The sequence below is a fragment of the Colobus angolensis genome, unplaced genomic scaffold (assembly GCF_000951035.1).
Source record: "Colobus angolensis palliatus isolate OR3802 unplaced genomic scaffold, Cang.pa_1.0 Scaffold50, whole genome shotgun sequence".
Classification (NCBI taxonomy): Eukaryota; Metazoa; Chordata; class Mammalia; order Primates; family Cercopithecidae; genus Colobus; species Colobus angolensis.
In genome coordinates, this window is record NW_012118488.1 from 3,868,625 (window position 1) to 3,881,523 (window position 12,899).

Sequence of the window (12,899 nt, forward strand, 5' to 3'; positions counted from 1 at the left end):
GGCCTTATCATGCACATTTCAAAAATATTTTTTAAAGGCCTACTTTTTTTTCTAAGTGAGCATTGTGGATATATGTCACAGAGATTCATATAGCTTTATAAAAGTTTCTGCAGATAAGTAAGGCAGATTCTAAATCAACTTTTTTGTTTAGTTTTAGAATACTTTCTAAGGGTGGGCAGTTTGTATCTGTGATGATTTTCTTTATAATTCAGTTTGGTCTAGGCTGATAATGAAGTTTCTAAGGTCTCATTCTGGTGAGGCCCAGAATGTGGGAGGTAGCAGAGAAACCCCTCTTTTGAGACCTGTGCTCTGAGCAGTATGGGCAGTAAGTTTTCTATATGCCTGCCTGATTTTTCATGTAGCTCTCTTTAATGTAAATTCTCATGGATAGAAGCCGAATCTGTCTGATTTTTTTATAGCCTAGCATGGTGGCATGCACACACGCTTTTAGAAACAAGACTATTTTTTTTAAAAAACAGAGTCTCGCTCTGTCTCCCAGGCTGGAGTGTAGCAGTGTGATCTCGGTTCACTGCAGCCTCTGCCTCGTGGGTTCAAGTGATTCTTCTGCCTCAGCCTCCCAAGTAGCTGGGATTACAGTTGTTTGCCACCACACCTGGCTAATTGTTGTCTTTTTAGTAGAGGTGGGGTTTTGCCATTTCGGCCAGGCTGGTTTTGAACTCCTGGCCTCAAGTGATCTGCCTGCCTCAGCCTCCCAAAGTGTTGGGATTACAGGATCCATTGTATCCTGCCTGAAAGCAAAGATAATAAATTCTAATCCTCCTTTGACTTTTGATTTCTTGGCAATAGGAGAAATTAAGGCTGCAAGGCCAAATCACAGAGGGAAGCAACATGATTAAAACAATTGCTTTTGGCCGCTATGAGCTTGATACCTGGTACCATTCTCCATATCCTGAAGAATATGCACGGCTGGGACGTCTCTATATGTGTGAATTCTGTTTAAAATATATGAAGAGCCAAACGATACTCCGCCGGCACATGGTGAGTTGTCTTGGGTTCCTCTGCCTTGACCATGATGGCGATAAGCTGTAGGATCTCTAGATTTTGCCATAGTGATTGCCTCTGTTCAGGCACCTTCCCAGTGGTCCTCAGCAGTGGGATGAAGGCATAGGAAATGGAAGGCCACAGCTTAAGGTGGGGTGTAGAGCCTGAGGCATGGCTGTGCTGGGTGCCACCCAGAGCAGCTGAGGGCCCTTACCCACATCCTGTCATGTACGTCTTCCTGTCTTTTGTTCTTGCTGCCTACTCCTCTTCATTTCCTCCTTGGAATATGAACTACCTCTGCCTACAGGTTTTGTGTGTCCCAAACTAGATGAAAATACAGACTTCATTAGGCAGAGCAGGGACAGCATGGCTCACCTTCATATCCCTAGCAACTAGTGTGGACAACTGATGCCCAGGAAATATATGTTGAATGGGTACACTTACTAATATGTAAGAGTGATCAGCCTGTGAAAGATTATGAAAGTAGCAGAATGGGTCCTTTGGTGCCTTCCCCTCTTTTTCCTAATAAAACAGGTATAAGGAGTTGAATCTGTTATTGTTGACAAATATGTTTACTAGATTTTTTGCAGCTTCAAAAAATCCCCTCTGTTACGGAATAAGAAGCTTTGTCGTAAGGGGAATTTCTGCCATGGAGCAAGGGTGTGGAACGGGAAGGAGTAGAGATTAGATTAGCCTTTCAGGCAGAGAAGCTTTTTTTTTTTTTTGAGACGGAGTCTTGCTATGTTGCCCAGGCTGGAGTGCAGTGGCACGATCTCGGTTCACTGCAGCCTCCACCTCCCGGGTTAAAATGCTTCTCCTACCTCAGCCTCCTGAGTAGCTGGGACTACAGGTGCACACCACCACACCTGGCTAAGTTTTGTATTTTTAGTAGAGACGGGGTTTCACCATGTTGGCCAGGATGGTCTTGATCTCCTGACCTCGTGATCTACCCGCCTCAGCTTCCCAAAGTGCTAGGATTACAGGCATGAGCCACTGTGCCCAGCCCTTGTTCTCATAATCACAATATAATTTGGCTCTAAGGCCTCGGGGGTGTCTCTTTTTCCTTCCCCTTCCTTTTTTATTTCCCAGGATTTCCATATGCTGAGCATCTATGATCTAGTCTTCCTGTGATTTCTGTCATTATACTCTTCTCCCCAGTTTGGTTGGTGATACTGCTTTTTTATGTTCCCAGTTCAGGAGGATGTGGTCTGCCGGTTCAGGGCCCAGAACTGTTGCTTTGACTCAGGTTCTGCAGGCCCTGGCACACTTGACTACATGGGGCTAGAGTCATGGAGGGGAGGTGATTGGCAGGAATTGGTAGAGATACCAGTGTACAGGGAATAATGGGGTCAGAAGGAGGGGCACTGACACAGATGGCAGTTCATGGAGATAAAATGGTTTTACTATGTGAAAGCCAGTATTTATGTGCACTGCTTCCCATTTATGCCTTTTTTCTTTTTTGTTTCTGGTTGTTTAGTGACACTAACTGATGAAATAGCTAAAAGAGCAAGAAATAGTAATAGAAGGAGAAAACAAAGGGTCTGAATAAATCTGAGGATCGAATAAACATTATGAATATTTGATAATCTTCCATATTATATAATATAAAAATCAGATTTCAGGAAATATCTATTTTATTCCATGTCTGTTCTTATTCCCATTGCTTTAGGTGTGATCACTGAAATGAAGTGGTCTTCCTTTGACTTGGCTTCTGTTCCTAAACATTAATTGTTTCATGAGTTTGGTTATTGTTGGGAAGAGCCAGCATGAGTAAAGGGGTAGAGATAGGAACAAACTACAGATGGAATTTTCTTGGAGGGATTCCAGTTAATAAATATTTGGATTTACATATGACAAATTGGAATATGCTTCTTGAGTTGACAAAAAGATTCGCAGTAAAATTGCTTAATAGAAAGTGTTTCATGGGCCAGGTGCGGTGGCTAACACCTGTAATCCCAGCACTTTGGGAGGCTGAAGTGGGAGGATTGCTTGAGGCCAAGAGTTTGAGACCAGCCTTGGTAAAATAGACTCTGTCGCTTCAAAAACCATTTTAAAAATTAACCAGGCGTAGTGCCATGTACCTATAATCTTAGCTACATGGGAGAATCTTTTGTGCCCAGGAGTTCGAGGCTGCAGTGAGCTATGATCTTGCTATTTCAGCCTGGGTGACAGTGACACCCTACCTCAAAAAAAAAAGTTTTATGTATCTATACTTTTTGAACACTTTTTTATTTTTTTTGAGACGAAGTCTCGCTCTGTCACTTAGGCTGCAGTGCAGTAGTGCGATGTCGACTCACTACAGCCTCCACCTCCCGGATTCTTTTGCCTCAGCCTCCAGAGTAGCTGGGATTACAGGCCCCCACCACCACACCTGGCTAATTTTTGTATTTTTAGTAGAGGTGGGGTTTCACCATGTTGTCCAGGCTGCACTCAAACTCCTGACCTCAGGTGATTCGCCCACTTCAGCCTCCCAAAGTGCTGGGATTACAGGCATGAGCCACCGCCCCAGGCCTTAAACTTTTTAAAATGTAAACCTTTTAAAGAATTCACCTAACAGCAGAATGCAGCTGACTGGCTGCATTAAAACAATTAGCACTTGAGAGTTAGGAAAAGGGGGTACTTCATGCCTCCTTGTGGCCAAGTGACCCTAGCTTCCTGCTGCTCAGCTAGGCTGCTTGCTTTTTTTTTTTTTTTTTTTTTGCCACAGGACTTTCTCTTAATTTCCTTATATAGCAAAGGCAATGCAGTTGCAGGGGAGAAGGGCAGACAGGTAGTGGTACGTGGTTTTTATCATTGTGAGTGAGTTTTCTGATCTGAACAAAAGAAGACCATAATGGTTAGGTGGTAATGAGAAGTTATGGGTAAAGGTGAGAGTAAAGTACTTAGCCACCCTAAGCTGCTGGAAATAAGCTGCTTAAGAATTTCCTGTTGGCTTGAGGCATTTGGTAATAAGCAAGGGTATTGTTATTTATTTGACCTTTATGTAGTGGGTGATTTTAATCTCCTGGGCTAAAGCAGTGCCAGAATGTAATCCAGAGTACTTGTTCCAGATTGCTATAGAAGTGTCATAAATATATTCAAATGACTTTGGAAGTTTTTGTTTTATGGAAAAAAAATCTATATTTTGCTGTATGTTCTCAACTTGTCCAAGTGTCCTGTAGCTCAGTTAACCACATTTGACCTGTCATTCCTTTTCCCTTTTGAGGAGCAGTCTTGTTGGGGGGCTTTAGTTCCCTAATGTGAATTTCATTGTCTCGCAGGCCAAATGTGTGTGGAAACACCCACCTGGTGATGAGATATATCGCAAAGGTTCAATCTCTGTGTTTGAAGTGGATGGCAAGAAAAACAAGGTAAAAAGTGGTGACTTTAGAAAGGAGTTGTAATGTTGTATATTCACAGGTTTCAGAAGGCATGTGTTTTTTCTCCATCATACCTTGTGAAGGATATAGAACTCTTCTTTTGCCAAAATACACAATATGTTTCATTAATAATTATGGTATGTTTGTGAATTTTAGGCCTTTGTCTGTTTAGGAATCAGTGGCCCACACATGAACTCTGTTTCTCTGCTTCCAGATCTACTGCCAAAACCTGTGCCTGTTGGCCAAACTTTTTCTGGACCATAAGACGTTATATTATGATGTGGAACCCTTCCTGTTCTATGTTATGACAGAGGCGGACAACACTGGCTGTCACCTGATTGGGTATTTTTCCAAGGTAAGCAGGATCTGAAGATTAAGAAGCCACTGGCCAGAGCAGGGTGATCCGTGTTCGCAGCTGGGGGCTCAAATCACCGACAGGAAGAAGCTGTACTCTGGGCAATGATGACACCCCTTCCATAAATTAAAAAAAAAAAAAAGGCAAACCCATGTATCAAAGATTGTTTAATGAAAATGCAGTTTTTATTAAAAGCTTCGGGTTAATTCTTTTCTGGAATTGTGGACTGGAGCTGCCTATTAATAACTGGCCAGAGCCCTCCCTAGTAACCCACAAGCCAACATCTTGTAGTCAAGCCAGCTCTCCTGGCTTTGCCTGCCTCTATGTTATCGGCTTAAAACCAGGAATATACTCCTTTTGCCTGATTGTTTAGCTGGGCTCCTTCTAGCACAGTCCCTTCAGTGATAACACTACTGTGCCTTTTAAAGACCCAAGGCCAGATTTTTCTTTTTTTTTTTTTTGAGACAGTCTCACTCTTGCCCAGGCTGGAGTACAGAGGTGTGATCTTGACTCACTGCACCCTCTGCTTTCCGGGTTCAAGTGACCCTCCTGCCTCAGCCTCCTGAGCAACTGGGATAACAGGCACCTGCCACCATGCCCAGCGAATTTTTTGTGTGATTTTAGTAGAGATGGTGTTTTATACCATGTTGGCGAGGATGGTCTTGAACTCCTGACCTCAAGTGACCACTCGCCTTAGCCTCCCAAAGTGCTGGGATTACAGGTGTGAGCCATTGCGCCTGGCCCAAGGCCAGATTTTATGACTTTTAGTATAACGACTTCATTGAAATATAATTCATACACCATAAATTCACACACTGAAAGGGCACAATTTAGTTGTTTATAGTGTATTCACAGAGTTGTGCAATCAATCCAGTTTGCATTATCCTGAAAAGAAATTGTTAGCAATCACTCCTGTTTCCACTCAGTCCCTCTCAGCCCTTCTGTCTGTACAAATTTCCCTATTCTGGACGTTTCCTGCAACTGGAATCACACATTTTGATTTCATTCAATTTGATTTTTTTTTTTTTAAATCCCTTTGCAGAATGGAGACTTACTGTGTTGTTTCCTTCCCTTCTCTTCCAGTAGGCAGCTCCTTTTCAAAAATTGCATTTAAAGTGGGCTTCTACATACTGAGTGAGCAGCCTTAACCTTCTTGCCCTGCTCTGTGGCTGTCAGGAACCCAGAGTCAGCCCCCTTAAAATGAAACTGGAGGTCTCAGCTAGGGAAATCCTGGGATGATTAATGGCTTTGGCCATGATAAGGGGTGTGGTTATAACAGCTGTGAGCCTGACAGCCACTCCTTGGGACTGGTTAGCCAGATGTTTTGCAAGCAGCCTTATTTTATATCTGTGGAAGTGCTGAAACCTTTGGTTTCAAATCCTCCTGACGTGTTCATCTGTTTGCTCTTGATTTTAGGAAAAGAATTCATTCCTCAACTACAATGTATCCTGTATCCTTACTATGCCTCAGTACATGAGACAGGGCTATGGCAAGATGCTTATTGATTTCAGTAAGTGAAACTGCTAAGTCATTAGTTCCATAAGGCAGGGACCGTGTGAATATTGCTGTTTGTCTTTTTGTCCTGTGGTCTCTGCAATTCCTGGAATGTAATGGAGGTACATGGATATTTAGTAAATGAGTGAACAAGTAGGAAAAACCTGAACATTGTCATTCTGCCTGATACACATTGACCATTGAAGGGATTCAGGACTTCTCCTTAATGGGTAGGAAGTACAGAGGATGATAAAGTGAGCTCTTTAGGATTGTCCCAGTTTGAGACTTTTAAACAGCACATACATGCCTGAGGCTTAAAATCTGTTCCTTGATGCTAGGGATTTCACTTTTGTAGGGACTTGTCTAGAAGTAATCCATGTACCCAATGGACCCTTTGCATAATATACTCTGCCCTCATTAATTGTGGATTCTGTGTTTGTGAATTTGCTTACTCACTAAGTTTTATTTGTAACCCCAAAATCAATCTTAACATTTTTGTGGTCATTCGTGAACATGCACAGAGCAGCCAAAAATAAGAGTCGTGGATGCACGCATTCCCAGCTGACTTCAGAGTTTTCATCTCTTATACTGTAAACAAGTTCATTTTCAGTCTGTGAATGCCACACGGTTTTGGCCTTCTGTTGATTTTAAATGGCCCCTATGAGTAGTGTTGATGTGTCTGGTGTTCCTAATCTCAGGAATCCTGGGGTACCTTACACTAATCTCAGGAATCCTGGGGTACCTTACACTAATCTCAGGAATCCTGGGCTACCTTACACTAATCTCAGGAATCCTGGGGTACCTTACACTAATCTCAGGAATCCTGGGGCTACCTTACACTAATCTCAGGAATCCTGGGGCTACCTTACACTAATCTCAGGAATCCTGGGGCTACCTTACACTAATCTCAGGAATCCTGGGGTACCTTACAGAGGTTAGATCGCTTTCTTCAGGTGAATTAGAGAGTTGCTGGCAGTGAGTTCAATGTTAGTGATGTCAACAGTGTATATTAAATAAGGCATTTTTAAACAGAAACATAAAATAAGGTTATGTATTGATGGTTGACCAATATGTGACCAGAGGCTTGCAGGAACCTAACCCTCCCTGTATTTCTCCTAGTAGCAGTGGTTCAGTGTTCACTAATTCAGGTTCTCAGTGACTTTATGAAACGTAACTGCTGTGAATAACAAGACTCCACTGTGTGTTATTCTCTATTTGATGTCCACTGTCAAAGGACAGGGTATATTGTAATCAAAATTGGAGTTCCAAGCCTTCTTTCTTTCTTTCTTTCTTTCTTTATTTTTTTTTTTGAGACAGAGTTTTGCTCTTATTGTCCAGGCTGGAACGCAATGGCGCGATCTTGGCTCATTGCAACCTCCATCTCCCAGGTTCAAGCGATTCTCCTGCCTCAGCCTCCCGAGTAGCTGGGATTACAGGCATGTGCCACCACGCCTGGCTAATTTTGTGTTTTTTTAGTAGAGATGGAGTTTCTCCATGTTGATCAGGCTGGTCTCGAACTCCCGACCTCAGGTGGTCCGCCCACCTCGGCCTCCCAGAGTGCTGGAATTACAGGTGTGAGCCACCTTGCCCAGCTGCCTTTTTTCATTTTTAAGTCATCTGAGAAGAGATGAACTGGAAAGTGACATAAGAGGGGAACTATATATCTTTGAATAGGTAACACTGTTCGTATAAACTTGATTTTATAGAAAGTTTTAAGCATTAACAAAAGTATAATAAACCCTCCTATACCCATCACCCAGCTTCAGTAATTACTGTTTTTTGGGGGCGGGGGGGCTAACCTCGTTTTACCTATACTTTCACCTGCCATTATTTTGATATTTCTAAAAGATAAGGTCTATTACACCTTAAAAAAAAAAAGTCCTTCATATCATAAATTGTGATACTCAAATTTCCCTGGTGTGATTTTGTTCTTTTTAAAAATTGTTTTTTTTTAATACTTAGATCCAGGTAAAATTGATAGTGAGATTGAGAAATATGGCTTATAATTCACTTTCAGTCTACAATTTTCCACTCCCATCTTTTTTTTCCTTGCTGTGTTTTTGTTGAAGAAAGGAGGTTAGTTGTCTAAAAAGGTTCCCCAGATTATGAACTTTGCAGACTGCATCTCCATAATGTTGTCTTGTATATTTTGTATAAATTGAATGTTAGGTGTTTAGACTTTACAACTAGAGGCTTCATCATTTGGGTTTTTTACACCCCTCCCCCCCACTGTCTCATAGGTGGTACTGAGCTAATCTGTTTTCACCATTCAAAGATTTAAAAAATATTAAAAAACAGATAATGAAGTGGCTTCACATTTTTTTCTGTCTCCCTTGTTTCCAACACACACCTATAGAGAACCACTGTTATCAAAATGATTAATAGTGAAGCCTTCCAGAGTTCTTTTAGTGCCTATTACAGTAGTGCCCTCCTTATCTGCCATTTCACTTTCTGAAGTTTCAATTACCTGTAGTCAACTGCGGTCCAAAAATAGGGGAGTGCAGTACAATAAGATATTTTGAGAGACAGACAACCTTCACATAACTTTTATTACAGTATATTGTTATAATTGTTCTGTTTTACTATTACTGTCTTCCTGTTCCTAATTTATAAGTTAAACTATAGCATAGGTATGTGTTAATAGGAAAATACATAGTATATATAGGATTTGGTACTATCCACAGTTTTAGGCCTCCACTGGGAGTCTTGGAACACATTCCCTGGAATAAGAGGGGACTGTGCTTCTTAAACCTTCTTGCATATTGGCACACTGTTTTTTGCTATTAGGATAAGATCTAGTGCTGCTAGAAAAAGTCTGTATTTGTTCCCTGGCAGGTTATTTGCTTTCCAAAGTCGAAGAAAAAGTTGGCTCCCCAGAACGTCCACTCTCAGATCTGGGGCTTATAAGCTATCGCAGTTACTGGAAAGAAGTACTTCTCCGCTACCTGCATAATTTCCAAGGCAAAGAGATTTCTATCAAAGGTTGGTTTTTGACTCCTTGGAATGGTTGATTGTTGCCCAAGAAGTTAACTCTACTGGGTGTTGTGTTTCCTCTGAATATGAGAAAGGAAGGCCAACTGAAAATGGACCACTGCAGAGACCCTCACTGAAGTTGTCTAGGAATCCAAAACATTTGGCCCCTGGGAATGGTTATTAATTGGCTTCTCAAATCCAGAGTTGCTAACACTAATTCTTATAAAAGTCAAGAAGAAAAACTTCAGGTCTTTTGGTTCATCTTTCTGAGAAAGACATCCCTGTGTATTTATGCAGGGGTGGAACAATTTAGTTTGATCTATATTTGGCCCTGATTTCTAAGGGACCAAGAATAGCTTCTTGCTGTAATATCCTGTAGTTATTTGGACTGGTCAAATGAATACTTTGTAAACTCCTAAACAGATTGGGTTGAGTACAGAAGATTCTGTTCATTTGGATTTCCTTTAAGGGAAAGTAGACCTTGGCTGGGGGCAAAGGGGTGGGAACCTGCACTTTGGTCAGGTTGTCAGTAGCTCTTCTGTTTCAGAAATCAGTCAGGAGACGGCTGTGAATCCTGTGGACATTGTCAGCACTCTACAAGCCCTTCAGATGCTCAAGTACTGGAAGGGAAAACACCTAGTTTTAAAGAGACAGGTAAGGTTTTCATCAGCAGCTTGCTCATTGCTGGATGTCCTTCAAGGCTTAGCAGAGCAAAGTAGGGGCCTTAAGACTCAAGAGAACCTTCCCTTAAAGGAGTTTGGCTACATGCCCCTTTTATTGGGTCTCGTTTCTGTAGCTGGCAGTGATGCCTGCATTGCCTTATCCGTATCAGAAGGTTTTGGTAAGCTCCTGTCTCAAATTTGGATGACACAAGTTAAGCAGCTCCAGTTAAGCAGCTTTATGTTGTACAGCGCTTCTGTCATTTGATGTTTTTCTTACATGGGAGGAAATTGCCCATCTGTAGAGGAATCTTCACAAATGCTGTCTCAACTCATACTCACTTCTAATTTGTTAAATTGTTTCATACGTACAATAAAGGTAGGTGAGTGATGATGTTCATTTCTCACTGAGGGTAAAGTAGGAAGAATGGATTAGATAGAAAAGTCGTTTATAAGTCAAAAGATAGTATTTTTTTATACCCTAATATGTTGTTAAACCTTTGGCAATTCCTTCTTGGCGGTTAGTTATTTTGGAATCTATGTAAAGGCATTTGAGTTGAAAGTATATAATCCTTTTTCCCATTGTTCTCCCCCAGGACCTGATTGATGAGTGGATAGCCAAAGAGGCCAAAAGGTCCAACTCCAATAAAACCATGGATCCCAGCTGCTTAAAATGGACCCCTCCCAAGGGCACTTAAAGTGACCTGTCATTCCGAGCCAGCGAACCCCAGCAGTAGGAATCCGTACCCTAGGGATCTGTCTGTCATTTCTGTTGCTCTTGTGATTGGCAAGTACAGTATCCTTTGGGAAGGCCATCCCCCTCAGGACTGTCCTGGCTCCGACCTTTGTGTACACTGCAGACGCTGGTTCTGAGGAACTGTTGTTTCGGCCTCAGTGAGGTTGCCTGGATGGGATCTGTATTAGACTTGAGTGCAGGTCTCTCAGCACTGACCCAAGGAGTTCTGTTATGGTACTGTACCTGTCCAGTCACTGGTTCTCTCCTCATGTCCTCTTGCCCCATGAGGTTGTGTTGTGTCTTCTAAGCGTGGTACTAGTGCTTGCTGCCTGGTCACCAGACCTCCAAATATGGCTGCCACCACCAGGACCTTTCCAGTTACTCCTTATATGTGTGTTCTATGGAGGGGCAGGGAGGAGGTGGCACTTGTGAGTGTGTGTGGATTGGCAGGGGATCCATTCACTTTGGGTTTCATCTTGCTTTAAATTTCTTTCCTTCATTTTGATTAAGAGACCTCTTTTTGATCTGTATTGGGCTAACCAGAGCCAAATACTTTTGAAGAGTTTCCCAGGGACTAGTCTTGGTAATAGCATATAATTGATCTGAATGAGATGGAGAGAAGAATGAAGAGGTGGTAGTTCTGGGTTTGATTTGAATTCACCTGTGGGCAGTGGGCAGTGTCTTGGTGAAAGGGAGCGGATACTACTTTTTGCCTCACCGTAAAGTACCCACTAGTAAATATTTCCTTCTTTCTTTACTCCCAGTCCCTTTTTACGTTTGCAGGTGCCAAAGTAATATCCACTTCTCCCTTTCATGCTGCATGTTAACTGATTAATTATACTGCAGAAATCTTTTCACCTCCACTAGTCTGATACAGTACATCTTTACTTCTGTATACATCGCACTGATTCTGTCTGAATGCCCTGGGAGAAGTTGAAAATGATTGAAAGGGACTTTCGTATCTCAGCCCATGACTCAGCAAGGCAGAATAGCCACCCCTGCCAAGGTTTGCTTCTCTTTTCAACAGTGCCTCACCCTCCCTCTAGGATTAAAGTGCTTCTGCCCTTCCACGAACTCCTCCTCCATTTCCTTTTTGGGATTTGTCACCGTCCTTCTATTCTCTGGTCTTCTATTTTTGGTGTTGTTCAAGTGAAGGAAGAGATGTTCTCTCTAATTTCTCTGTAGCCCATTATAACCTGCTATCTTGGGGCAACTTTTGATGTATGACATGTCACCCTTCCCAACTTGGTCTCCTCCAACATACTGTCTTCATGTGGAGCCCTCACCACAATCCCTGACTCCGGTCATTTGTGCCTTTCTCTTGTCATCTCTGTACACTACTTATATTCACTGTGGGTTGGGGGAGCTAATTTTAAGCATGTTCAGTGGCAGCTCCCCTCCAGTTTCAGTGTCACTGTTAAAATTTATCCAAAAGCAACTTCACTAGGGGTTTTCTTAAGGGGTAAAGGCCTTTTACAGAAGCTAAACCCTTCCCCACATGTGGTAGAATGTGCTCTTCTATATCTACTCCTCAATAAAGCATGTTCTCTGCTCAAGTCTGTTTCATCTGGGGGCTCTCATTTATATATGAAAATGATGCACACAATCTGCTACTCATAGTAAATGCACTTAGGATTTGCTTTGCCTAGCAGTACACTGTTGAGGGATGTGGTTTGTGGCTATGGAATGTTTTTCCCTGTAATGCAGGCTGTCTATAAAGATCAAGGGAGTGCTCACTCTGAACTTACCTAGATGGTGGCACAAATTTGATCTGCCTCACTTTGGTTCCAGCTAATCAGTGTACATAGCAATGATTAGTCAGTATTACCCATTCTTTCACTAAGTGCCATTTTTCACTGATTTTAGGGGCAAAGGAACCAATAGGAAGTTGGGATATATGGGGGTATAGTTGATGCCTGTGGGAGATGGGAACAGATATCCCTTCTCATTTCCAAGTTCATTCACCAGTATTGAGTAATGTCACATCTAATTATTGACTCCCAGGTTGAAATGATTATTTTTGAAAATAGCTGCATTTTCCTGTAAGATATACCCAGCACAGGAAAAGGGTGGCTGAGCACTTACCTCTGTATGGTGGAAAGGAGGAGGCTGGGAATTGTATGTGCTGGAATGGTGTTGCTCACTGTGACCAGTAGTGGTGAGAACCCATACAGTTGAAGTTTTTTACACAGTTCTGATCCCAAGCCTCCACTCGCTTTGCCATCCCACTTTACTCACTGAAAAATGGAAGAATTTATTATCTCATTTAAACCCCCACAGGTGTGGGAACAGACTTCCCTTGGCAATTTTGAGTAAGACTA

The 12,899-nt window shown here is 42.2% G+C and overlaps 1 protein-coding gene across 5 annotated transcripts in view; it reads left to right on the forward strand.

The window, feature by feature from the left end:
• The window catches only part of KAT7 (K(lysine) acetyltransferase 7), a 41,140-nt gene extending 29,006 nt beyond the window's left edge, over window positions 1-12,134 (forward strand). For all 5 annotated transcript variants that reach the window (XM_011959928.1, XM_011959929.1, XM_011959930.1 and 2 more), the window contains 7 exons: window positions 808-999; window positions 4,263-4,352; window positions 4,576-4,716; window positions 6,133-6,226; window positions 9,046-9,192; window positions 9,731-9,837; window positions 10,439-12,134. In XM_011959928.1, coding sequence (XP_011815318.1) covers window positions 808-999; window positions 4,263-4,352; window positions 4,576-4,716; window positions 6,133-6,226; window positions 9,046-9,192; window positions 9,731-9,837; window positions 10,439-10,540 — 873 coding nt within the window. In that variant the 3' untranslated portion in view covers window positions 10,541-12,134. The remainder of the gene's footprint in view (window positions 1-807; window positions 1,000-4,262; window positions 4,353-4,575; window positions 4,717-6,132; window positions 6,227-9,045; window positions 9,193-9,730; window positions 9,838-10,438) is intronic.
• Window positions 12,135-12,899: the final 765 nt, after the last annotated feature.